Genomic DNA, 24939 nt, shown 5'->3' with positions numbered 1-24939 from the left:
ATACAACCATTTCCCAAAATGTGAGAGGAGGAAGAAAGAAAAATTTATAAGAGGTCAAGTTTATATAGCCTTTTAGCTTAACTACAGATGTCAACAAAATCAGTAAGGGAAGTTTAACTATTTCATTTCCATTCCTAATTATTTCTATATTTCGTTTGACCAAAAAGACAAAACAACACAAGAAACCCTTCCCACCAGGAAAAAAGGTGCTCGCTATACATTTGGATCATAACTTGGGCTCATACTATATTTTAACACATGGAGAATAATTTAGAACTGCTCTGTCCAATAGCAAGCCATAAGCCACATATGGCTATCGAGCATGTGAAATGTAGCTGGCCCAAATCGAGATGTGCTCTGAGTACTCTTAGCATGAGTAACAAAATGGAAAATAGCTCCATCACTTTTATATTGATGACACGTTGAAATGTGAATATTTTAGATATACTGGGTTACAGAAAATGTATTATTAAAATTGATTTCACCTCTTTCTCTCTCTCGTTTTTTTTTTTTTTTTTTTTGGCTAATGTGTCTAATAGAAAATTTAAAGTTACTTATGTGGCTTGCATTCTAGGGACAGCTCTGTTCAAGAAGGATAACACCAAACTGGTAACAATTGTTACCTCAGGAATATATTTAGAGACAGTGGTCAAAAGAGAATTTCCCTTTTCTGTAATATTGGATTTTTTTTTTTTTTTTTTTTACAAGAGGCAGGGGAGCCCAGTGAAGAGCCTAAGCTCTGGAGCAGAATGCCTGACCTTGAACAAGTCACTTTCCTTCTCAATGCCTCAGTTTTCTTACCTGTGAATTGGGATAATAAATACTCACCATATAAGGTTATACAGAGATTAAATGCATTAACATATAAAGCACAAAGCGTGATGCCTGGCACAGGCCTAATAAATGCTAGCTATGTTATTAAATAAAGCTTAATGAATGTTAGCAAATTATTAGTCCGAGGAGAATGTATTTACGTACTGTTTCCATAATAAAAAAATAATACTAAATTGTGAAATCAAAAGCACACAGTTTATAGCCAGAGAGACCCAGGTTGAAATCCCAGCTCTGCCCCTTCCTAGAAGGATCACCTTGGGCCAATCACTTTGTATCTTTGAGCTTCGGTTTCTCCATGTGTAAAATGGAGGCAACCTGACTCATAGGATCATTAGGAGAATATAAAAAGACCTCACACAAAATATGCTTGTTTTGCCATCATCATAAGCTACATGGTATTATTTATTAGTGGCAGTGTAACGACTCCATGCTGTGAATCAGAACTGCCAAACCCATGTGACTGGTCCTGGAGTTGGAGGCAGGAGAAGCAGGTTCAAATCCCCGACCTCCCATGCTGTGTGGAGCTGTCTGAGGCCCTGTCTACCTGTGGGCCTCAGTAATCTCATCTGTAAAACGAGGGGGCCAGGCATGAATGCCTCTCCAGTGTTTCCTCAGAAAAATCCTCCATCCTCTAGACACCTGGGGGTACAGTCCAGAGAGGCCCCCTTTGGGGTCAGATTTTAAAGTCTGAGTTTTAGCTTTAAAATGAATTAGGTTTTTGCATTGTACTCTGATTCTTTAATATAAGAATGCCTTTCCCCACAAAACAAAATTCAAATAAAATTGTCTCCTCACCCACGCAATAATCCAGTAAAATGAATGCTCCAGAAAGAAGCAGTATGCTTAGCTTGGGGCTCTATTTAACTGTCCTCTGTCCCCAACTCCCTACTGGAAGAGAAGCACCAGACTCAGTGGTCTAAGAGTTCCCAAAAGGGTCAATTTTCTTTTAAAATGTTTATATTTTTAAAAGCAGAGAAGGAGTAATGCATGCACATGGTAAAAAAAAAAAGAACCCAAATAAATAATAATAAAAATAACAAGAAAGAAAGAAACTCTAATGAGTTCAAATGGGTAGACTGCAAAAAGTAAGTTTCTCTCCATCTCATTTCAGCCTTCCCAGAAACAAAAATCTATACATGTTCCCACATTTTTAAAAAACATGGATGCTAATTAAACTGATTGCGGTACTCACTTCACGGTGTATGTAAGTCAAGTCATTATGCAGTACACCTTAAACTTACACCGTACTGTATGTCAGTGATATCTCAATAAAACCGGGGGGGGGGGAATAAAAAGTACAGTATGCATATACCCACTGTTCCACGCCTTTTGCCTAACAATAGATTTCATCCTATAGCAGTACACCCGTTCAGTTTTACAGTCGCATGGTTTTCCTTTATGTGAACGCATAAATTACTTCATCAGCCCTACTCGTGGACATTTAGGTTGTTTCTAGTGTTTGCTATGACAAGTAACATGACGATGAACATCTCTGTGTCTGTAGATATAGGCAAGCGTTTCTGTAGAACAATTCCTAGAAATACAGATGCAGGATTAAAGGAATGTGAATTTTATATTTTGATAGTTTCTTTCAGCCAAATTGCTCTCCCAGAGGCTGTGCGGGCCCATAAGGTCTGACCCGTTTGCCCACCAGCCTCCAGCCCCTAGCTGAGAAACCTTCCCCAACATTGCCACCTGCTGCCCACAATGGGAAATGCAGCCTTCCTATAACCAGCTCAGAGCTGCTCCCAGGACAGAGGGTCCCCTCTGCATCTACCTAGACTCTCTTGAAGCATCTGTATGGAGGAAAGGGCAATGAAGAAACCACTCTTTCCTGGAGAAGCAATAGGTGCTGTGATGTGTCAGGTGCTTTATGCACAAGATTTTGCAATCAAACAGATCCAGTTTCCATTTTGCTGGTTCTGCCACCTACCACTGTGTGTCTATAAGTGACCTCTCTGAGCCTCAGTTTCCTTACCCGAAAAGGGGGTATAATGATACCAAACTTCCAGCAGGAATGGCAGGATTCAATAAGGTAAAGATTTGCCTCTAAAAAGACGTTAGGAGACATGAATAGGCAACTCACAGAGAGGAAAAGCAAATGGAAAAAAAAAGTTGTTTCATCAAAGTCATCAGGGAAACGCACATAAAGCCAGTTGCCCTTTTTGTGCGTCAGATTGGCAAGGATTTAAAGGCTGATAACTGCATGTTGACGAGGATGTGCGAAAATGCTAATGAAAACAAGTTACCCAGCTCTGCCCATCAGATTGGCAAACAAGTAGAAAGCCTGATAACATCTGGTGGGGAATGAGTAAGCTCCTTCCCTTTGAGTAGGTATACAAATTGCTCCATCATTTTGGAAATGATGTGGTAATAGCTAATAAAAATTTTAATGGGTATGCCCTTTGACCTGGCAAACCCACTTCCATGAAACTGTCAGCAAGAAATAAAACCACCAGACGGTAGAAGAGATACTAGTACAATGAAATACTAGAATAGTCACACACGTACACACAAAAGGAAACAATTATAACTACCCTTTGGAGGGAGGTGGCTGCCTAAATACTGACATGTAAGGGCTAGAAAGATGTTTGCATTTTTAATGTTAATTTTATATCCTTCCACTTTGCTGGATCCTTTTCTTTTTTTTTGCTTGAATTAGTTTTATCATGGATTTTCTGGGGTTTTCCAGATCATCTGCAAATAGGGATAATTTTATTTCTTCTTTACCCATTTTTATATCAGTGATTGATTTCTCTTATCTAATTGCATTGGCTAAAACCTCTAGAAGATACTATATTTGTATTGACAGGAGAGAATGTATCTATATTGTTAGATTTTTTACAAAGTTGCAAATAATAGATATAATCCTTTTTTTGTAAATACACACAGAGACATTATCTGTCTCTACTTGCAAAATACAGTATTCCTACAAAACACTGTGAAAGGATATATACCAGCATGTTAACATTGGTTTCCATAGGAAGCTGGGCTTGTTAGAGCGAGTATTATTACTTTTTACTATCTACATCTATGAATTATTAACCACAAGAATATGTTTCTTTGTTCGTTTAAACAATCTAATATGTTCAAGTTTGGCTTTTCAAAAAACATAAATAAAGGAAATGAGGTGATGAGCTGTTGTGAACACTGAATGGAACAATGCTTAATTAACTTGGTATCTGACACATAAGAAAGTGCTCGAAAAAGATAGTGTTTTTTTATTACCTCAGCCAATCCTGACAGCCACCTTCTAGGAAGATCCTACTCTTTGCCCCTTTTCACAGATGAGATCCTTCACCTTGAGCTTGGACACCCCCTCTGGGTCCCTCAGTCTGCCCCACCACCCACCAGGGCTTACACAGTGCTTACCCACTGACAGGGAGCCACGTGCCAGTTTGGGAAGCAGCAAGTCGAGCTGGCGGAAGGTGTGGAAGACGTCAGATGAGTGGACGCGGTCCTGGGCCTGGCTCTGATGGGTGCGTGGCAGTGCCTCAACTCCATACAGAGTCAGGTAGCCGGCTCTGGGGGCAACAAACAGCAGATCAGGGGCCTCCTTGGACGCTCCTGGCCAAACCCTCCCATGGCAGCCTACAAGCTTTTCTTCATCCATATAAGTAACTAGCACCTACTTTTCCTACTATGTGCCTGGACCATTCTGGGCTGGGGAGTCACTGTGAAGAAAACAGACAAAACCCTCAAGGCCTCATAGAGCGAATACTCTAGTGTGGGATTCAGACAACAGACAAGAGAAACGAGTGAACGAGCAATATGTGGGCTGCTGCTCAGAGGAGGGTGGGAGGGAGAGGAAGACGGGCTCGCCATTACGCAGAAACCTGAGGAGGAGGAGGAGCCAGCGAAGAAAGAACAGAGGGAGGGGGGCCCCGAGGCAGAGGGAATGGCCAGTGCCAGCATTCTGAGGCAGGAAGGAGATGGGAGTGGTGAGGATTAGCAGGAAGGCTGCTAAGGCCAGGGCAGAATGAGTGAGGGGACAGTGGGGCGAGATGGGGCCACAGACTGGGAGAGGAGGCTCCTGCCCCTTCAGAGGGAGGCAGGGTGGGCTCCCTGGTGGAGGCAGGGTCTGAGCTGAGACCTGCAGGGTGAACAGGGAGAAGAGGAGGGGCAGAGCAGTTCCAGCAGAGGGCACGGCCTGGGCAAAGGCCCAGAGTGAAGGGAACAACCGTGCCTGGTCAGATTGCTGCCAGGTGTTGCTGGTCCAGGCGCTGAAGCTGCAACGTGAGGGGACAGGGGTAAGAGGGGTCTGGGAGCTGGCAGGGCTGGAATAGTGAAAAGGTTGAGCTTGACCTGAGGGGCCCTGGGGGTCTGAGCAAAACAAGGACAGAGCCTGGGGGTGTGTATGGAGAAAGGATGAAACACAGGAACAAGTGTGTGCACTTGGACACACACACACACACACACTGCCCGCAGGAATGCTCCCAGAGGAAATGTTTTCACCACCAGCCACTTTGAACTTTGAATGCTCCAGGAGCCCAGCTCCAGGCCCACTGGCCTCAGTCCCGGGAGGGAAACCACAGGTTTTTACTTTTTCCACATGGTGGGAGGGGCCAGGGCAGAGAGATGCCAGTGACGCCCCATTGGTCCCCCTTGATCCCCTCCAAGTTGCTGGATCGCCCAGGAAAGGGGTTTTCCTAAGAAGAGGAGGATGGGAGCAAGAAGGAGAGAGGCTGGGAGCAGAGAAAGACCTGTCTAGCCCCACTCTGTCCCTTATCTGCACAGTGCAGGCACATAATAGGCCCTCAATAATAAATGTTTGCTGGCTGGATGGGTAGATGGGAGGGTAGGTGGATGGATGGTAGACGGACGAACAGACAGGAGGGTGGGTGGCTGGGTGGATGGATGGATGGTGACGGATGAATGCGTGGGTGGATGAATGGATGGATGGTTAGAGCTTAATGCTGAGAACACTGATCTTGGGAGAAAATTACAAGGTCATCATGATTCTGAGCTCAGTCATCCAGGCTACTGTCCACCTTTCCCCTACATCTCACTCACCTCCCCCGCATCCAGCTTTGGCTTCCACGCTGCCAGAGATGGAGAGCTCACATCCTGCCCATCCCACTGGACTAAGAGGAAACAATCCTTCCTTCAGAAAAGCTGAAATGAGCTCCTTCCAGAGTCTAACCTGCTGGTCCTACTTGGGCCTTTGCATTAACCCAGAAGGAATTCTCTCCCCCTTCTCCTCCAAAGCCGTGAGGCCCTGGGCTCCTCTTCTCCAGACTAATGCCCTCAGTTTCCTACAGCACAAATTGTAAAGGGCAGCTCCCAAACTGAATTCAGTCCACAAACATATTTTGTTTGGTCAACAGAGTTTTCCTAAAAACAAACTGAATGTATGTTTAAACATTCAGGGAAAGTCAGACAAAATTTGGATTTTCCCCTCATCTCATCTTGAAAAAGGAAAGAATCTGGCCACGCAGAGCCTGCAGCCCAGCCTGGAAACCCCAGGCAGGAGTTGAGTCATGACCTCCCCTTTTAGCCAGGATGGAGAGGGCAAGGTCAGGCTGTCCTCACCAGGCCCTGTGGGCCCCTTGACACTGCAGTTACCATTTGTCATCTTACTTGCACCGGTTTTTTCTTAAAGCAGAGAACCATTTCCCTGTACATAGATTTCTACAAAAATGGGCAATGAAACATAAACCAAAATAAAGAAAAAGAAAACCAAGACAGCCATGAGATTTCACACTGTAGAAGTGAAAGCCGTTCCTATGGTACCTCTACCTGGCTGAAGACACACAATAATTACATGTGTGAGTATACATGTAACCTATAGGTGGCGCTAGGAGCTCTAGAGAAAAATAAAGCTGGACTGGGGCTCCGTAAATGAGAAAGGGCCATCATATTAAATGGGGTTTCAGGAAAGACCTCTCTGAAGAAGTGACCCTTGAGATGTGATTTGACTGAAGTGAGGTAGGAGCCATGCAGACATGTAGGGAACAGCATTCTCAGGCAAGGGAATGGAAACTGCAAAGCTTCGAGGTAGGAGTGTGCCTGGCCTGCCCAAAAAGGCAGCAAGCAGGCCAGTGAGATAACAGATGGGGTCGGGGAAGGTCACGCAGGATTCTGTAGGCCAGGATAAGAACTTTGGATGTGACTCTGAGTGAGGCAGGGGACCGCGTAGGACAAGTTAGAAGGTTTAAGCGGTGACACCTCAGGCTTTGGGGCCACATGAACCTGCACCTCCAGATCAATTTCCCTGTCATCCCACCTGCCCATCCCTTTCTATTTCAGGGGCTACAGATGGTGGTGAAAAGGCTGTAGGCTGCTAGGCCAAGAGGCAGGCGCTCTAGCCCAGGCCTCAGGTGGGGATCCATTTATCTCTGACCCCTATGCTGTGCCTGCCATTCCCATGGGCTTAAACATACCCAGCTGCCACACTTCATCCTCACCACCCCCAGTGCCACATCTTCCTCCGACTTCTTTGCTCTCACAGGGACACAGGGTGGCAGGAGCCATGAGACCTGGGAGTTACCCTGCTGTGAACTTGCTGGGTGGTTTTAGCTGCCCCTCTCCGGGCCTGTCTCCCCATCATACAAGGACAGGAAGGACCAGACCAGCATCACCCAGACCAGCTGCAGCCCTCGATGGAGTCTGCACCATTCCAGGGTGAAAGGAAAAAGATGTGGAACTCTCACACATCAAGAGTTGTGCTCAAAAGGGTAGGCTCTGCAGCCAGCCCTGTCGTAATCCTAACTATGGAACTCTGGGCAAATGACTTGGGCTCTCCAGACCTCGGTTTTCCCGTCTGTCGAATGGGGTTTGTAAAATACCAGCTTCATAGAGCCATTGTGAGGATTCAATGCACTAACATATATTGAGCCTACATGTATGCACACACGTGTCACAAATGTGCCTGTATGTGCATATGTGTCAGCAAATGCCTCTTTTTTTTTCTTTTAGTTTCAGGTGCACAAAACAATGTAATAGTTAGACATTTATCATTTATATCCCTCACACAATGACAGCCCCCCTCCCAAATGCCTGTCTTTTATTCTGAAACTGTGTCCCTCTAATTCTTTAGAGCAGTTGAAGAAATGTCCTTTCTTTTATGAAATGCTGGTCAGTTAATGGCACCACCACAAATCAATGAATTGTCCTTCCTGCCACTCTTTCCCTCACTCCCTGTACCCACCCTCCCCCCTCGCTTCTCCCCCAGCCCCACCCCAATCAAATCCTTCAGCAGGTCCCCTCACCTCCCCCCCACCACTCTCACCGGCTCCCTGTCATCTCCCTGATCCAGGCCACCGTTTTCTCTCATCTGGACAACTGCAACAGCTTCCTCACAAGTCTTCTCTCATTGCCACACACCCGACCTGGCCTAGGTGCCATCTGGCAACCAAAAGAGCTTTGAAAACTCTAAGTCCAATCAAGTCATGCCCCTGCTTAAACCCCCAAAGTCACTCATCTTACTTAGAATAAATTCCTTTTTTTTTTTTTTTTGCCTGTGTCTCCTTTACAACTTGCAGGTTGAGCCAGGTAGATATTTGGGGTCCCAGATGCAAAATGTCATCTTGCAGTCTTTGCTTTGAGTGCCCCACACTGCTCCCCACCACCCACAACTTCCTCATGGTCCCCCAGACACTAGCAACAGCTGACCCAGGTCCAGCATGCTGGCCTTCACGCAGGAGAGTGGGGGCCGCTTGGGCTCACCTGAGCAGGAAGCTGTAGGAGAAATCGAGGAGACCCATCTTATGCCAGCCACTGCCCGCTTCTGTGGTGTCACCCAACAGGACGGTGTGGAGGTTGGTATACATGGCATCTGTGAGCGCCTGGAGGTCTCTGTGGAGGAGAGTTCTGCGGCAGGGAACGAAGGAGTGAGAGTACAGCCTCCAAAGGGAAATATCCGCACACAGGCGCCTTCCTCATCAAACCTCAGCGTCCCAGAGCTCCAGCTCCTTGTTAGCAATGGGAGCCTTTGGAAGACTGGCTTAAACAAGATGCTTAAACAAGATACCATCCTCAACACTGACGACCGTAGCTCTTTATGGTGCTAAGCAGAATTATCGCATTTCATCTTTTGACAACCCTAGGAATAATAGTTACTATTCTGATACCCATTTTACAGGCAGAGAAACTCAGGGACATAGAGGAAAGTGACTTGTCCAAGGTCATTCAGCCAGTAAGTGATACAGCTGGGATTAAAACCCTGATCTGCCCAACTCCGGAGTCTGAACTCTTAAAACCACCATAGTCTGTCCCTTTTCAGAGCACACAAGCTTGGACAAGGAACCCACAGACTTCTGGAAGACAGAGAACTAGGAGGCCAACCCTTTTTTCTTGAGATCCAAAGTCAGGGAGACCCGTTTGGATAGTTAAAGTGTCCCCTCACCAAAGACTGCTACTGTGGTCTTAATGTTAATTTTTACTCCAAAAGACACATTAGAGCTCATTGCCCGGCTAGGTCTTATTTTCGGGGAAACACGGTAATGAGACATGACCCCAAGTGAATGTGACATGGCACAGGAAGTCTTTCTGGTGACCTCGTCATCGTGTGTGCCTAGGCGTCTGAGGAGAGAACCACGTCTGGGAGGGTCTGTGGCTGAAGCCAGAAGGCCCTCTGTGCTGAGCCTCCACAATACAGTCAACATTGAGCCAAGAGCGAGCGTTTTATTAGAAGTCTAGAAAGGTGGGATCTTGTCTCTAAGTTTAAGGCCCTTCGACAACGTGTGCCAGAATCTAGCCCAGAAAGGGCACCAGGGCAGCAAGTAGACCGTGTCCTCGGGGCAGTGCAGAGTCCGTGCTCAACAGCGACACCTGGTGGCAGCAACACGAACAGTGCTAGCGCACAGATAAGGTGCTCCCACTCCTTCTCTCCACCTGCTGCTTGGGAATAGAATGGGCCTCTTTAGACTGATTAACCCCTGGGTTCTTGAATAACCCAAGAGGGGAAAACTTCCAGAGGGGTTCCATGAAATTCCAGGGAATAAAAGCTTTTGGATGTTCAAGTCGGAACACTGTTGGAATAACAGTAGACATGACCCATGTGAGATAATGTGTGTGAAAGGTTTAACACAGCACCTGGCACATTGTAAGTACTCACTACATGGGAGCTGGCATAATGATTGACCCTGATCCAGCTGTTCCCTGACCCCACTCCAGGCTCTACTCCTCAACAGAGACAGTAGCCTTCAACAGATGTGACAGCCAGGCCCAGAAGACATCATGCCAGCTTGTGAGAAATTCCCCAAAACTCTGAGGGGTAGACATTGGAAGAAACTGGGGTCCTCCCTGGGTAGTAGGGTAGGATGTGGTGAATTGTGAGAACTCTTGTTGCTAATGGGACCCCATGATTCCCCTGGAATGGCAAGTCCCAGGACAATCAGCCTCAGAAATACTACTCACAGCTGTCCCACAAAGCCAAAGTCACACTGGGCATTGCCTCTCATCAGCATTCACCTCATAACGCTGACCTTTCCTCAACTTTAGCAGTCCTGCAAAACCCAGCCTTCTAGATGCTTTTCCTAACGCCAGGAGGTTACTCTTCCTAGTGACACACCACTAAAGATTACCCTCAGATTGTGTGACTCTTTAGGGGGGTAGCAGAATCTCATTTCCTCATGTCTTGGGTGGAGGACAATGGGCTGTGGAGTCTGCAGATGTGGGTTCAGATCCCAGCTCTGCCACTTAACTAGCAGGAGGCCTTGGGTAAGTCACTTCCCCTCTCTGAGCCTCAGTTTCCTCATCCATAAAATGAGGATAAAAATACCTACCCCTTGAGGCTATTGCAGATATGAAAGTGCCCCTAACAAGCACCTCGCATATGGTAGGTGTCCTGAGATGGTGGTCGGCATCATTCTGAGCTCCTGCATCTAGGATGGTGATCAGTGTACACCAGGTCCTCAGATGTTTGCTGAATGAATACAGAGTAAATGTGCTCATATGTACTCTTGTTGATATAAGCATTCCTTATGTTTCAGGACCACTTCCTAAAAAGCTGTGTGACCTAGGCAAGTCACTTCTCGTCTCTGAGCCCCAGTGTACTCATCTATAAAATGGGGCTGTGAGTTACGTACCCTCCAGTATTGCTGTGAAGATTAATGAGATCATGCACGATGCCTGGCACAGAATATGGATTTAAAAATACTAATCGCTTTGCCCATTCATTTTACAGATACGGAAACAGGCGCAGAGAGAGGGAGTGACTTGTCCAATCACAAGGCTAGAAAGGGGTGGAGCTGGGATTTGAATCTAGGTCTGGTTATTCCAAACGCTGGTCTCCTTCTACTAAAATCAGAGCTGCCTCCTAAGAAGTAAAGAGTTCTTCGTCACGCCAATTCCTTTGGGTTGTTTTTCCTTCTGTTTTTGTTTGTTTTCTCAAAACAAAATGTCTTTACTGGACACCTGTTATGGAGATAAGCGCAACTTGAACCACTCAGGTAGGAGCAGATCGCCCACCCTACCCCACCCACAGGTACCATCTTCGGCCACTCACGGTTTCATCTTGGCCTTTTCATCACTAGGGTTGTAATGTGGAAGCTGTACATCGAAAATTCTCTCCATGAGGAAGACGGCATAGGCGTGGAAATCCAGCTTGGTACGAGGTTCCCACACCACCGAGTCATAGGAATGTGGGTCCAGGAGGACAGTGATGTACCTGCCCCCCACCAGCACCTGGGAAGTTGGCAGGATAGAGTGAGGAGTGGCTTACCCTGTGCCAGGCACTGGCCCCACCACTGAATGCACAATGTTCTCTCATCTACCCCTCATAACCATCCTGTGAGGTAGGGACCATCATTCACCCATTTATGGCTGAAAAGTGAGGCTTAGAGAAGTCACGTAATGTGCCCAAAATCTCACACGGCTGAGAAGTGGCATGGCTAGTACTGGAATTCTGCACTTTTCTGAACCAAAGTTTGTCTTCTTAACCATTTCACTCTTAAGCACCTGCTATGGTTATCTCGGTTATTGTCATATCTCTAGAAGCCAGAAGAGAATCTGCCTACAGAAGGCAGCAGATGGCTGTGTGTGCATCATAAGTGGGTGGATAGATGATAGATGGATGATAGATGGACGGATGGATGGATGGATGGATGGATGGATGGATGGATGGCTTGAATGGTGGGATGGATAAGTTGGATGGATGGATGGATGGATGGATGGATGGATGGATGGATGGATGTTGGTGGATAAATGCTAGTGGATAGATTATAGGTATGACAGTAAATAGATAGATAGATGATAGATTAGATAGATAGATAGACAGACAGACAGACAGACAGACAGACAGATAGATAGATAATAAATGAATGGAAGGAAGGAAGGAAGGAAGGAAGGAAGGAAGGAAGGAAGGAAGGAAGGAAGGAAGCTGTTGGGTAAATGCTAGTGGATTTGCAAGCAACACCCTGTTCTTTGGGAGGTTGAGCTATGTATGTATCAGGCTGTCCCAGAAGGTAAGGCAGCAGCACTAGAGAGCTATAATCCTACAGACAACAAGGTCAGGGCATTTCCCCTCAAATGTCTGTGCAGGGGTCACTCAATTCTAATTACCCACTGCCTTGGCTCCATTTTCAAGATGTGGTCTTTGAGTCATGTTAATCAAACTCTCATAAAATACAAGCCAAGAGCAAAGAAAAAATTTCTATTGGATGGATTGTTAAATGGGTGGATAAATGGAAGGACAGATCACTGAATGCATCTTGGATGGAAAGATGGATGGATGGGCGGCTAGAGGCTGGTTGGAAAATAAATGTACAGATGAATGTTGGGTGGATAGTGGTAGATGGATGGAAATATGGGTAGATAAATGGAAGAATGGAAGTTGATGGAAGCTGAATATATGAATGAAAGTTGAAGGGATGTTAGGTACATGAGTGGAAGAATACTGGATAAATTTGGGTAGACAGATGGAAGAATAAATGATGGATAAATGGATGGATAGACAGATGTTGGATAGGTATATAGAAGGATGGATGGATGCATGGGTAGATGGAGGCTTGAGGAAAAGGAATATAGGAATGAATGTTGGGTGGATACTGGGATGGAAAGATGCTGCTTAATACTAGGTAGACAGCAGAAAGATAGGTGTTAGATGGATGGGTGGATTTTGGGTAGATGGAAATTACATGAATGGATAGAGGTCAGTTAGATGGGTGTACAAATATCAGATAGATACCGAATGACTTCATAGCTCAATGTTGGGAAGATGCTAGAGGGATAATGAAGGGATATCCGGATGGTAGACAAGCAGTGGGTGTACAGTGTATAGATATATGGATAGAAAGTTAGCTGGACCACTGGATGGATATTGGATGACTGGGTTAACATGTGGATGAATATTGAAGGAATCAGTAAACACCAGGTATGACAGGCCCCACTGCTCATCCCCTTTCCTCCCAAGAGGCACAAGAAGTACTTACAGTAAAAATATCACCATGCTTCTCCTTCATCCTAGTGAGGAAGCTGGCAGCATCTTTTCCAAACTCCAAGGCATAGCCTAACCAGGGGATAATGCCCAGGTCCAGGGGAGGTTCACCAGGTCGCCTGCAGAAGCCACAGCACTTATCACCATTTGATAAAGCAGGGAAGAGGATAAAGTATGTAGAGCATGGGGGGTGGTTTAAATGGAGAGGGTAGGGAAGGCTTCCCTGAGGAGACTTTTGGCCAATGACCTGAAGGTGACGAGGGCGGGGAGCCACATGGATATCTCGAAGAAGAGCCTTCCAGGCAGAGGGAACAAGCACCAAGGCCCTGAGGTCGGATCACACCTGGTGTGGTCAAAGAACAGTACGGAGGCCTGAGTGGCTGGATTGGAGGGAGCCAGGAAAAGTAGCGGAGGTTGGGGCCAGAGAGGTAATGGGGCCCAGACCATGCAGTGCCTCGTCGGCAGCTACGAGGACTTCAGCTTTGTCTCTGAGTGAGATGGGAGCCATGGGAATTTGGAGAAGAGAAAGGACATGATTTTGGTTAGGTTTTCATAGGACCTTTTGGCTGCTGAGCAGAGAATGGACTATAGGTGGTTGAGAGCAGACTTGGGAGCACCAGTTGATTGAGCTGGTCATCTCTCTGTGGGTAGGAGAGCTTTTCAGAACCCAGCAGTATAAAAAGTTCACTGTTTGAGCCAGCATGGACCAGCGTTTTGCTGTCTTCCTATTCCCTGCCTTGCTCACGGAGAAAGGAGGAGACCAGAGTCCACAGTTGGGTGGCGAAGGGAAGTAGAAGGGCGAGCCTCTGACCCCTGACTGCCCTCAGCAGCTCAGAATCTGAAGCATCTCAGGTGTCCAGCGGCCAGGCCCATGGCCTTTGGGGGTGCCACAGGGGTGCGTGCTGGTTCAGCCAGGGGGTGGGAAGTGTGTGTGTGTGAAATCCAATGTCAGCATCACCTGTGAGAGCAGAGGGACTCCTCTGAGAATTTCATAACAGTATTTATAGCTCCTTGTGGTAGGCAGAATTCTAAGATGACCCACAATGACCTACACCCTTATACAATCCCCTCCCACTGAGTGAGGGATAAATGATACAATTGACTTTAAGAAAGAACGAGTCTCCTTAGTGGGCCTGACCTAATCAGGTGGCGACAGGGCTCTCCCTGGCAAAAGAGACTGAGAGCACAAGAGAGATTTGATACCAGGGAGAGTCTCTGTTGCTGACTTTGAAGATGGAAGGTGCCACATGACAAGGCACGCAAGGCACGCAGGTGGCCTCTAGGAGTTACGAATGCAAGCAAGGAAATGGGACTCTCAGTCCCACAATTGCAAGGAACTGAATTCAGCCAGATTCTTCCCTGGAGGTTCCTGGCAGGAAGGCAGCTTGGTCTACACCTTGATTTCAGCCTTGTAAGACTCTGAACAGAGAACCCAGCCATGTCATCTTTGTTAGACAGCAAGAGATAACTACACACTCAAACTTACATTGCACATGTGCTGGGCCCTGCCCTAGGCCAAGCTTTACTCTGTGAACACTCATCTCACCCTATAGCCCAGCACCCCACCCCGAGGGAAGTACTATTAGCTAAGGAGAGTGACATCATGATCACAAAATAGGCCTCATAATATTGCAGGCAGGGCTGGAGCTCACAGTGGACCCCTTGGAGGTCCCTAAACCTAGCCTAGGACCCCTGTTTTAGTTTTAGAATTATTAGAACCACAGGGATGCAGACAGCTCCTTGTCTGCTGAGTGAGTGAGTGAGTGAGTCATCCCACCTCTTCTTCTCAATGGGGATTCAGTCACCCCTTCACCCAATATTAACCATGAAGCAGGCACCGTTCTGGGTACTGAGACACAGCAATGAACAGGGCAGACCAAGTCCGCGATCTCATGAAGCTGACGTGCTAATAAAGGGAGACAGACAAAAAAACAAAAAAAGCAAAATCTTTTCTGAGAGTGAGAAGTGTGAGGAAGAAAATAAAAGAGATGTAACTTGACAATGAAAAGACAAACAACCCAATTTAAAAAACGCAAGAAGGATTTGAATGGACATTTCTCCAACGAAGATTCACAAATGGCCAGTAAACACATGAAAAGATGCTCAACATCATTAGTCATCAGGGAAATGCAAATTAAAGCCACAATGCAGTGCCATTTAATACTCACTAAGATGACCATAAAAAAAAAAAAGTGCTGTCAAGGATGTAGGGAAATTGGAATCTTCATATTTTTCAAGTAGGAATGGAAACCGGTGCAGCTGCTTTAGAAACTAGTCTGGCAGTTGCTTAAAAGGTTAAACAGAGTTACTGTATGACCCAGCATATACCCCAAAGAATTGAAAACAGATGTTCACACATAAACTTGTACACTATTGTTCATAGCAGTATTATTCATAATAGCCAAAAAGTGGAACCACCCACATATCCATTGACTGATGAATGGACAAACAAAATGTGGTCTACTCGTGCCTTGGAACATTATTCAGCCATTAAAAAGGAATGTGCTAAATCCTTTCTTCTACAGTGTGGAAGAACCTCAAAACCATTATGCTAAGTGAAAGAAGCCAGCCACAAAAGACCACATGATTGCATGATTCTGCGTGTATTTCTATGGGATATCCAGAATAGGCAAATCTATGGAAATAGAAAGTAGATCAGTGGTTGCCAAGGGCTGAGGGGTGGGAGAATGGAGGGTGACTTCTAATGGGTACAGGGTTTCTTTTTGAAGTGATAAAAATATTCTGGAGTTAGATGGTTGCACAACCCTGTGAATGTACTAAAAACCACTGAATTGTATATTTTAAAAGGGTGAATTTTATAGTATGTGAATTATATCTCATTAAAGAAAAAGAAAGAAGGGTGATATGAGATAGTGACGGAGGCTAGTTCAGAGAAGGTGGTCAAGGAGGGCATCTCCGAGGAGGTACCATGTGGGCAAAGACCTGAAGGACGAGAAGGGATTACAGTGGAAGAGAGGAGCATTAGAGGCCAGGGGAACAGCATGTGCAAAGGCCCCGATATGGGAATACACCTGATGAGGTTTCTCATGACAGCAGGAGCCAATGTGGCTGGAGTGGAAAATGTGGGGGCAGGAGGTAGGAGATGACATTGGAGACGACCCATCGGCCATGAAAGCCGAGGAGAAAGTGCGGCTTGTATGCCAGGTGAGATGGGGAGGGTTTGAAGCCGGAGTGGGAAGCAATGTAGTTATGCTGTTAAAAGGTTTCAACAGAGAGAGAGGCAGAAGGGAGATGTGTCCAGAGATTACGACCACCCAGGAGAGCAAGAATGGTGGAAGCGGAGGCCACGGTTCCCAGTGAGCCAGCTGAGCATCTCACTGCCCCACTTCCAGGACAGGGGGCTTCTGTGTCCCCTCCCCCAGCAGTCCAGGAGAGCACCAACTTCTCTTCGCCCTTCTTCCGCTCCATCCCCACCTTTCTCCACCATGGCCTCCTGCTTCCTCAGTCTGGCTATCCCCCGACATAACCCAAAGGGTAGGGCAGGTGGTGGACAGAGAGATTGGCCAGATTGGAGGACCAGGGTTTGGCAAATATGGGAGCAGAACCAGAGATGAGGTTTGAAGGCACCAGGAAGTGCCTTCCCCTTCCTCTCTCCCCTGGCCACACTCTCCCTCTGAGCCCATCATTGAAGAGACTTGCAAAATCGCAGGTCTGGAATCCTAAGGGGGTACAGGAATGGTGCCAGGACCCGTCCTTTCCCCTCATCTCTTTGTGAGCCACTGGGTCAAGGCCGTTTCCCCTGAAGGGTCCATTTAAAGGGAAAGTGTCACACTGGCAGATCCTGGGGTCAGGCCAGTGTGCACCAGCCCAGAGAGAGACAACATGGGAGCAGCATTTTTTCACACGAGAGGCAGGAGGGCCTGGTGGGTATGAGCCCATCTTTAGCACCACACTTCCTGGCCTCAAATCCCAGCCATGCTTCTTGCTGGCTGTGTGACTTTGCTTCTCTATGCCTCAGTTTCCTCATTTGAAGAATGGGAGTGACAACACCAGTGACCACATCAGGTTGTGATACAGATGAAGAAAGTTACAGAACAGTGCGTACCTGGCACCTACGTAGTAACTGGGGAGCAGCTGGGCAGGTCTGAGAACCAGAACCAATTAGACTCAGGGGTGCCATTTATGAGCATCAACGACATGACAGTGCATTTCCCAAAGGGTTCCTTGCTTGGTAATCATGGCTAATCCTTAATGAGCCCTGACTGTGTCACCCTATGAGAAAGAAAATATTACTATCGAGTCCATTTTACAGAGGACAAGACTGAAGCACAGAGGGGCGCGGTCATTTACCCCAGAACCCTCGTCGGGAGGACCTGGGTTTCTAATCCGGGCAGGTCTGGCCCCAAGTCACCCCAAGTGGACATGTGTACCCCCACTTTGCAGATGAGGAAATTGAGACACAGAGAGGTTTCAGCTACCTGCCCAAATGCAGGGTGGGAGATTTTTCCCCTAAGAAGTCTGAGGATGTGGGTGTGGCTGGGCTTCCTTTTCTGTCCTTTATCCTGGCTGCTGCAGGAGCTCCCCAGCGAGCCAGGTGTTATTTCTGGCAGCTTTCATCTTTCCCCAGAAAAAATCCCAAAGTGGTGCAGACAAAGGCAGGAAGCTGGGAGCCCAGACATCTGACCCCAGATGTGGCGGCCGGCTCCTCCAGTCGCAGGCCCTGAATCCAACTCAGGCCCAGGCTACATTCCAGGGTGACAGCCGTAGCCAGTGCGGGTGAAGGAAGCTCTATTTTGGGGTCTGTGATGTCTAGCCTCTCCCACTGACACTCTCACTGTTTTGAGGCACTGCCAGGCCCTGGGGGACGGGGAGCCAGGGATGTAGGGCTGAACCCTCTCATTTCCAGCTCCTGCCCACGCAGCTGATTGTCCCCTGCACTTCCTGGTTCAGACATCAAGGCACCTTTTCTGATTCTCTCCTTTCACTTTGATTCCCATCATGTGGGTTCTTCCCAAAACTGCCCATTCCTCGTTCACAGACCCCACCCACCGCCAACCCATCTCTCCTGTCTCTCTCCACTTGACCCTTTGGAAATCAAGGGAGAGGATCAAGGATGGATATCATCCACCTTTGTGTCTCTGAAAGTATCACAACTTCACTAGATGAAAGCTCCATTAGGGTAGGTACTAATTGTTGACGCCCCGCACTTAGAACAGTGCCTGGCACATAGTAGGTGCTTAAGAAATATGTGTCAGATGAATCATGTACACAGTTGGTGCTCCATGAGCAGCACCTGCCTCCCAGAGTTGCTAAGTAGGTTAAGGGAGCTAATGCAGATTAAGTGCCTGACAGATAATCTATGTTCTGGATTGCCCAGAGCACAGCCTGCCTCATTTAGCCGTTCGTGGATTGCCTGACCTCTCTGTCCAGTGGTTTCAACTCAATGCAGGGTCTCAGGCTCCATCAACCGGGATTGAATGGAGGAACCGAAGAGGGCTGGTGCTGCCCCGCTGGGTTAGAACCAACCTGAGCTTCTCTTTAAAATGCTTAACCCATTCTTTCTCCAGGGCTCACTCACAGTGTCTGCCAGTGACAGAGGGTCTCCTTAAACCTCTTCTACTCCCCCTTCTCATGGATTTCCACTGTATAATAAAAGCACGTGGCCATCTTGCTCTAGCTTTTGTTTCCCTGTCTTTGTAATAGACACAGATTCAGAGACTTGTTTGTCAACATAAGAGAAAACAGTAGAGCACGGATTATGACACACACAACTGCTGCTTGTTGGAGAGGCAATAGAGAGTGGTGGGGACTTGGCAAGATTTAGAGTGTGCTCTACTACTGAGTCCCAGGCAAGTGTTGCTAGAGCTTCCAGTTATTCACAAGAAGCTGGAAGTCTGGAACTTTGTGTGTGGAATCTCCCAATTCTCTCCCCTTGTACTGTATGGTACACACTGGACCCAGCTGGGGCTAAATCCTGCCATGGACCACCATCTGGTGACCACTGGTTAGTGCATATTGGAATGAGACAGATTTATTTGTGCCTAGAAATTCTGTATCCTGCAAGGGCCCAGATCGGCCCTTGAGTCACCAGGAACCCTCACCTGATGCTACTTGTGGCTTCTCATCCCCCAGAAAAGGGGCTTTCCACCCAGAAGACCTCTCCCAATGCTCCTTGCAGCAGTCTCACAAGCCCAAAGAGATGCACTCAGCCTGGTGCAGTGGCCGGGGCGTGAGAGGCCAGCTACGCAAGTCACCTCAGAGTACAGATGGAGAAACTAGGGCCAGGAAACCAAGAAGAATGTTTCTAATACTGACAGGGCTGCTCATAGCCTCAACGGACACAGAAGTCAGATTCCTAAATCCCGGCTCTCCCAGGAGAAAACATTCATACTTATCAAGCTGGGCTTAAAATTTCTTGCCATAATTGCAGGAATGTGAATTTGGACTGGGAACTAGACGACATTAGGAATTATTTTATATATTCTCAGGCAGGGTAGTAAGAGCACGACTGTCACTGTCTTTTGATGTGCATTCGGAGATATTTACTTGTGAGATATGACATCGGTAATTTAAAAAAATATTAATAACTGTCAAATCAAGGTGACAAGAGTCCGTCTACTATTCTATTTTTCTGTGTAGTTGAAATTTTTCATTAGTAATTTTTTTAGTTCAAGAAAAAGAAAAAAAAGCCAAAGGTAAACATAGAGTTGCCGATTAACTGAAGTAGTGCTTTTTCTCTCTTTTGACTACGTAGGAAAAGCATAAATATGGAACTGGCCAGATGTGGAATAGAATTCCTGTGTGGCCTTAATGAGGTCGCTTAGTCTTTCTAAGCCTGGGATGTAAGATGGGGTTCGGGACATTACCTTCAGGGTCGGTCAGGAAAAAGGAATAAACTACGGGAGGTGCGGGGCCTTGCTTATTTCGACCCAAACTTGGGATCACTGTCTATACAGCACCACTGCCATCTACCTCTTTTCCAACACTTCATTATTTGTTCTTTCTTAAGAATCTTCTAGTGGTAACTGCATCTCTTACTATCTTAGCATCATGCGGCTGTAAGACTTTTGAGCCTTCAGATCACAAATATAATGTATGGGAAGAATAACAATTCATTTTTCCTGGGAATTAAAATTTCTTGCAGCCCAGATTTTTAATCCAGGCAAACCCTAGGCAAGTTGCTTAGCCTCTCTGAGCCTCAGTTTCCTCTTCTGTAAAATGGGGTGGTAACAAAGTGCTACTTTGCCCAGTTTTGAGGAGAAAATTAGATTGAGAGCTTAAATTGGGGTCCCTAAGGTGTCTCACCATGGTCCATGCAACTGCCCCCCAGCTGTCGGTGACTCCCATACCCACACTTCTCCCTAATACCTACTTATTGACCCTCCTAAGCCACCCACAGATATAAAAATCAATGACTCACCCTCAAAAATAAATTAGCTCTCTGGATTGCTAGCAAGAATTAGATAAAATAATATTTAATTGGCATTTCTTCTAACCCAGCAATTCCATTCTCACCTACTATTATCATTATCATCCCTATTTTAAAAATTGGGAAACCAAGGCAGAAAACAGTTACTCAACTTGTTCTTATTCCTAGAGGCTGGAAATTTCTATACACTGAGCACCCAGATACCCTGCGTCCCAGATTCCATGTATTTTCTGGCTGCCCCCATCATCCCAGAGAAAAAAAACACAGATCAGGAGGCCCCACAGGAAGACCTCTTTGCACATTGTCTGAAATGAAATAGCAAAAACACTGGAAACAACCTAAAAGTCCATCAATAGGGACAGGAATAAAAAGGAAAAAAGAAGCCTACCATTTATTTATGTTATGGAATCCTAAATAGCAAGTCAAAATAAAGAATGAGATCGCCACATAACAACATGGAGAGATGTCAAAACTAAAATCCAACATAACGTCTGAAAAAAGCCAACATAAAGTCTGAAAACATCTCTATATAGACTCTCCAAAGAGCCTGACAATCTGAGAAAACTAATCCATTTCATCATGGGGAAATGTATTTGTTGTCTTTTTTGTTTTTTTCCAGGCAAATGATTGAATACGTGGTTTTAAATTTCATCTGAATACAAGTGTAGTGGTTGAAGAAATATATGAACCTGTTGTTTGAAAATTCAACTAACATATTGTTTAAAAATAAAAAGTTTCCAGTAAATTTCTGGAATTTTAGATACTCTATTTAAACACACACACACAGACACACACACAGACACACACACACTTACACTACCGGGTCAAGTCTATGTGTAAGAATAATTTTAAAAGCAGCAGGGGATACCGAGGAGATGGGACATGCAAAGGCAGTGTGGTACCCTGGATTGGATCCTGGAACAGAAACAGGACACTAATGGAAAAACTGATGAAATTCAAATACAGTCTGGAGTTTGCTTAGTTGTAACAGACCAGAGTTGCTTTTTAGTTTTGACAAATGTACCTTGATCATGTAAAACGTTCACAAGAGCGGAAAGTGTCTGAGGGAACTCTTTGTACTACCTTCGCAACTTTTCTATAAATATAACACTAGTCCAAAATGAAAAGTGTACTTTAAAAAAATCTGGAAGGTTGCCCCCAAACTGATAAACAAGAGAGGTCCAGAATTGTAGGATGGGTAGTTCGAAGGGCTTATGTATAATGGGATAAATATTTAAATCAAATGTATTCAGCAACTCCTTGTGCAATTCAAATTAATTTTTAAATGTCTTATAAAAAGACCTACCTCCATCTCCCTGATTTGAGGTGTATGAGTTTTACTTTTTCTCCTAAATTGCAGCTTCTCAAAGGAGCACAAAAACCTTTGGGATTAGGAAGCTGACATGTTTCACCCTGGTTCTACCTGCCCAGGCTGTGGGACCTCAGGGGAGGGGAGATCCCTTTCTGGGCTTCAGTTTCTCCCCCTGGCAGAAGGACATACAGAGCCTACTCTGCCCCCTCGTCCAGGCCGGGGGACCCTGTGGAAGGTGTTCACAGGGTTGGTAAGAGGGCATCCCCTCGGGGCCTTCGCCTTCCCCTGCCTACACTCTTCCATCTGTGTAATGGAAGATTAGCATTGGGTGTAATGGGTGATTAGCAAGTCTAGCCCATAGGCCTGCAGAGAGCAGAGCAGGGCTTTGACACCTAGTAGGTGCTAGAGCCGGGTAGCCGCTGACCAGTGGGGGAGGGCTTCTTCCAGCGGGGATCATCCTGAGCCTGTTCACGCACACATGGACGCTCGGTCCTCACCTGGAACACCTCGGTCCTCACCTGGAACCCCTCGGCAGGTCCCAGCCATGGCGCTCTCCGCCAGGCCCAGACTTCTCGCCGCCCGGATAAGAGAACGGCTGAGGTGGGTGGGTGTCAGCTCCCGGGACCTAGCCGGGGGACCTGCACCTTCCCGCGCCGCTCCACCCTACTTTGCACGTTCTTTGCAGAAAGGGCTCCACCTGGCCCCTCCCGGGGTGAGACGAGGGATCAGCGCGGGCGCTTCCCGCGTGGGGCGCCTGGACCGCCACCTTTGAGGGGCTCTCCCGGAGGATGTACGGGACAGTGGGAGGCGCCCCTTCCCGCCCGGGGGACTCCAGCCCCCGCCTGCCGCTGGCTCCGCGACCCCCAGCTGCAGGCCGGGCCTGGGGCCGCGCGCACCGGCGGGGCTGGCTGGGGGGGCTGGCTTGGGGGGGGCTCACCGTGTGCGCCGGCGGGTCAGCAGCAGCAGCAGCAGCAGCGCGGCCAGAAGGCCGACGAGCAGGGCCCAGGACATGGCCAGGCCGGCGACCGAGCCTGTGGCGGCCGAGCGCGGGAGACTACGCGCGGGCTCGGGGGCGGCGGGGCCCACCCAGGTGCCTCTCTCCGCCCCGGCGCCCGGCCTCCTGCGCGCCCGGCCTGGTTAGGGGCGGGGGGCGGGGCCGCCGATCCCTCCGAGGTCCCGAGGGGTGGCTGCGCTCCCGGAGACCCCTCCCCTCAGCTCTGGCAGAGACAAGCTCCCACCCCCTGGGCCAGGAAAGTGGGGAGGAGATGGAAAATGTGGGATGGAGGGAAGATGCTGGTTGGAGGGAAAGGATGGGGGTGAGCAAGGAGGCAGCAATTATGGGGGAGAGGAAGATGAGGGGAGGGAGGAAATTGGGGGAAATGGACGGATAATGGGAATAGGGAAGGGAGGGTGACAGTGGTGGGAGAGGGGACATGGTGAGAACGGGCTGGGTGGTGGTGGTGAGGGGGCTTTCCATCACATTCCACCTAAACAGTCTGCACCACTTACCCCTCCCTCATCCCATCCCCACCCAGATTATACCCACGGATATTACCTGCAATAACTATAGGGAGGGGATTACAGGAGCCCCTCGGGACTGGGCTCTGAGTTCCCACATCCTCCACTGTCGTGAGGGATGGACCAATGACTGTAAAGCACCCAGAGCTGTATCTGGAACACAGCAGGGGCTCAGGATATGGCGGCCACAGTCCAGTTTCACTGATGGTTAGGGTGCCAGCCTCCAAGAGCTGGTGGTTCTTCAGGAGACCACCCCTGGGTACTAGTGAGAACAGGCTCCCAGCTGCGAAGCCTGGGCCTCACTCCAGATTTGCTCCATGCTCACCACTCCCTACACCCCTCACCCTCATTTACCTCCTTGGAAGCTTGCAGAGGTAACTTACCCTCTCTGAGGCCAGTTACTTATCTGGGACCAGACAGGACAGCGTTGTACTTACCCCAGGGGTGTGTGTGAGGAGTTGAGCAGAGTGTGTCGGTAACAGGGAGTTGGAAACTACTGACTGCTTGGCACAGGCAAGTTTTGTGAGACGGTGAGCAGAGTGTGGAGCTGGGACCCAGGAGGTCTGATTCTAACCCTGTGCTTACTGCTCACAGCTGGGTGAATGCACGCAGGTTCATTTCACCTTCCCAACAGCCCTCTGAGGAGCTTTATTCCTCCCTGGTCGCCTGCCTTTCACCCTCATCAGTCCACAGTCCATTTTCCCCACAGTAGTCAGAAGGACCCTGCTACAACCTAAGTCAGATCCTGTAACTGAACCCCACTCAGAATCATCCATGGCTCCATGTCACCCTGAGCAGACTCTACAGGGTCCTACAAGGACCAGCATGATCTGCTCCCTCCCACCTTTACCTCCCTGACCTCGTGTCCCTCCACTCTGCTCCAGCCACACTCATCTCTTGTCCTTCCCCTAGGGTGCCAAACTCACTCCCACCTCAGGGCCTTTGCACTTGCTAGTCTCTCTGCCTGGAATGCTCTTCTCTCTGAGACTTGCATAGCCGCCTCTTTCCATCACATCCCTTGTCCCTTTGTCTCCGCTCAACTGTCACCTCCTCAGAGAAGCCCTCCCTGACCACCTGGTCGAAAGCAGTCACATTATCACTCTCTATTGCCTTAACCTCTTTTCTTTTTTTTTCTTGACAGTACTTAACATTTCCTGCTATCATATTAAGGATTCATTTATTTGCCTGTTTAATGTCGGCTGTCAAGGCAGCTGGATGACTTTCATGTGGCCTCAGCAGATTTAGAACACCAAAAGGGAAAAGGAGTTTCCTGAGCCTCTTGTTTATTTATCTAGCTTGTCCGCTGGCGAAGCCAACAATCCCAAAAAGGCCACAGAACAGGCCTAGAGGCTTTTCTCCAAATTTGGGGAGCCCCATGGGGTGGCCTTCTGGCAGTGGGGTTCACAACCCAGCTCGGCCTGTACTAAGCGGTGTGACCCTGGGCAGTTTGCTCCACCTCCCTGAGCTACAGTGCCTCATTGGTGGAATGGGTTGGAGTGAGGAGTA

At 47.7% G+C, this 24939-nt stretch overlaps 1 protein-coding gene across 2 annotated transcripts in view; it reads right to left on the bottom strand.

Moving 5' to 3' along the window:
* Nucleotides 1–23044, bottom strand: part of PTGIS (prostaglandin I2 synthase) — a 41470-nt gene extending 18426 nt beyond the window's left edge. The window contains exons 1-5 of one of the 2 annotated variants that reach the window (XM_081034663.1): nt 22853–23044; nt 13209–13332; nt 11285–11463; nt 8503–8646; nt 4207–4358 (exon numbers count right to left, since the gene is read on the bottom strand). In XM_081034663.1, coding sequence (XP_080890789.1) covers nt 4207–4358; nt 8503–8646; nt 11285–11463; nt 13209–13332; nt 22853–22926 — 673 coding nt within the window. In that variant the 5' untranslated portion in view covers nt 22927–23044. The remainder of the gene's footprint in view (nt 1–4206; nt 4359–8502; nt 8647–11284; nt 11464–13208; nt 13333–22852) is intronic. The other variant, XM_081034664.1, reaches the window with a different exon arrangement.
* Between the last annotated feature and the right edge of the window lie 1895 nt (nt 23045–24939).

This window comes from Rhinolophus hipposideros, assembly GCF_964194185.1.
Source record: "Rhinolophus hipposideros genome assembly, chromosome: 22".
Lineage (NCBI taxonomy): Eukaryota > Metazoa > Chordata > Mammalia > Chiroptera > Rhinolophidae > Rhinolophus > Rhinolophus hipposideros.
This window is presented reverse-complemented; position numbering and strand designations above follow the sequence as displayed.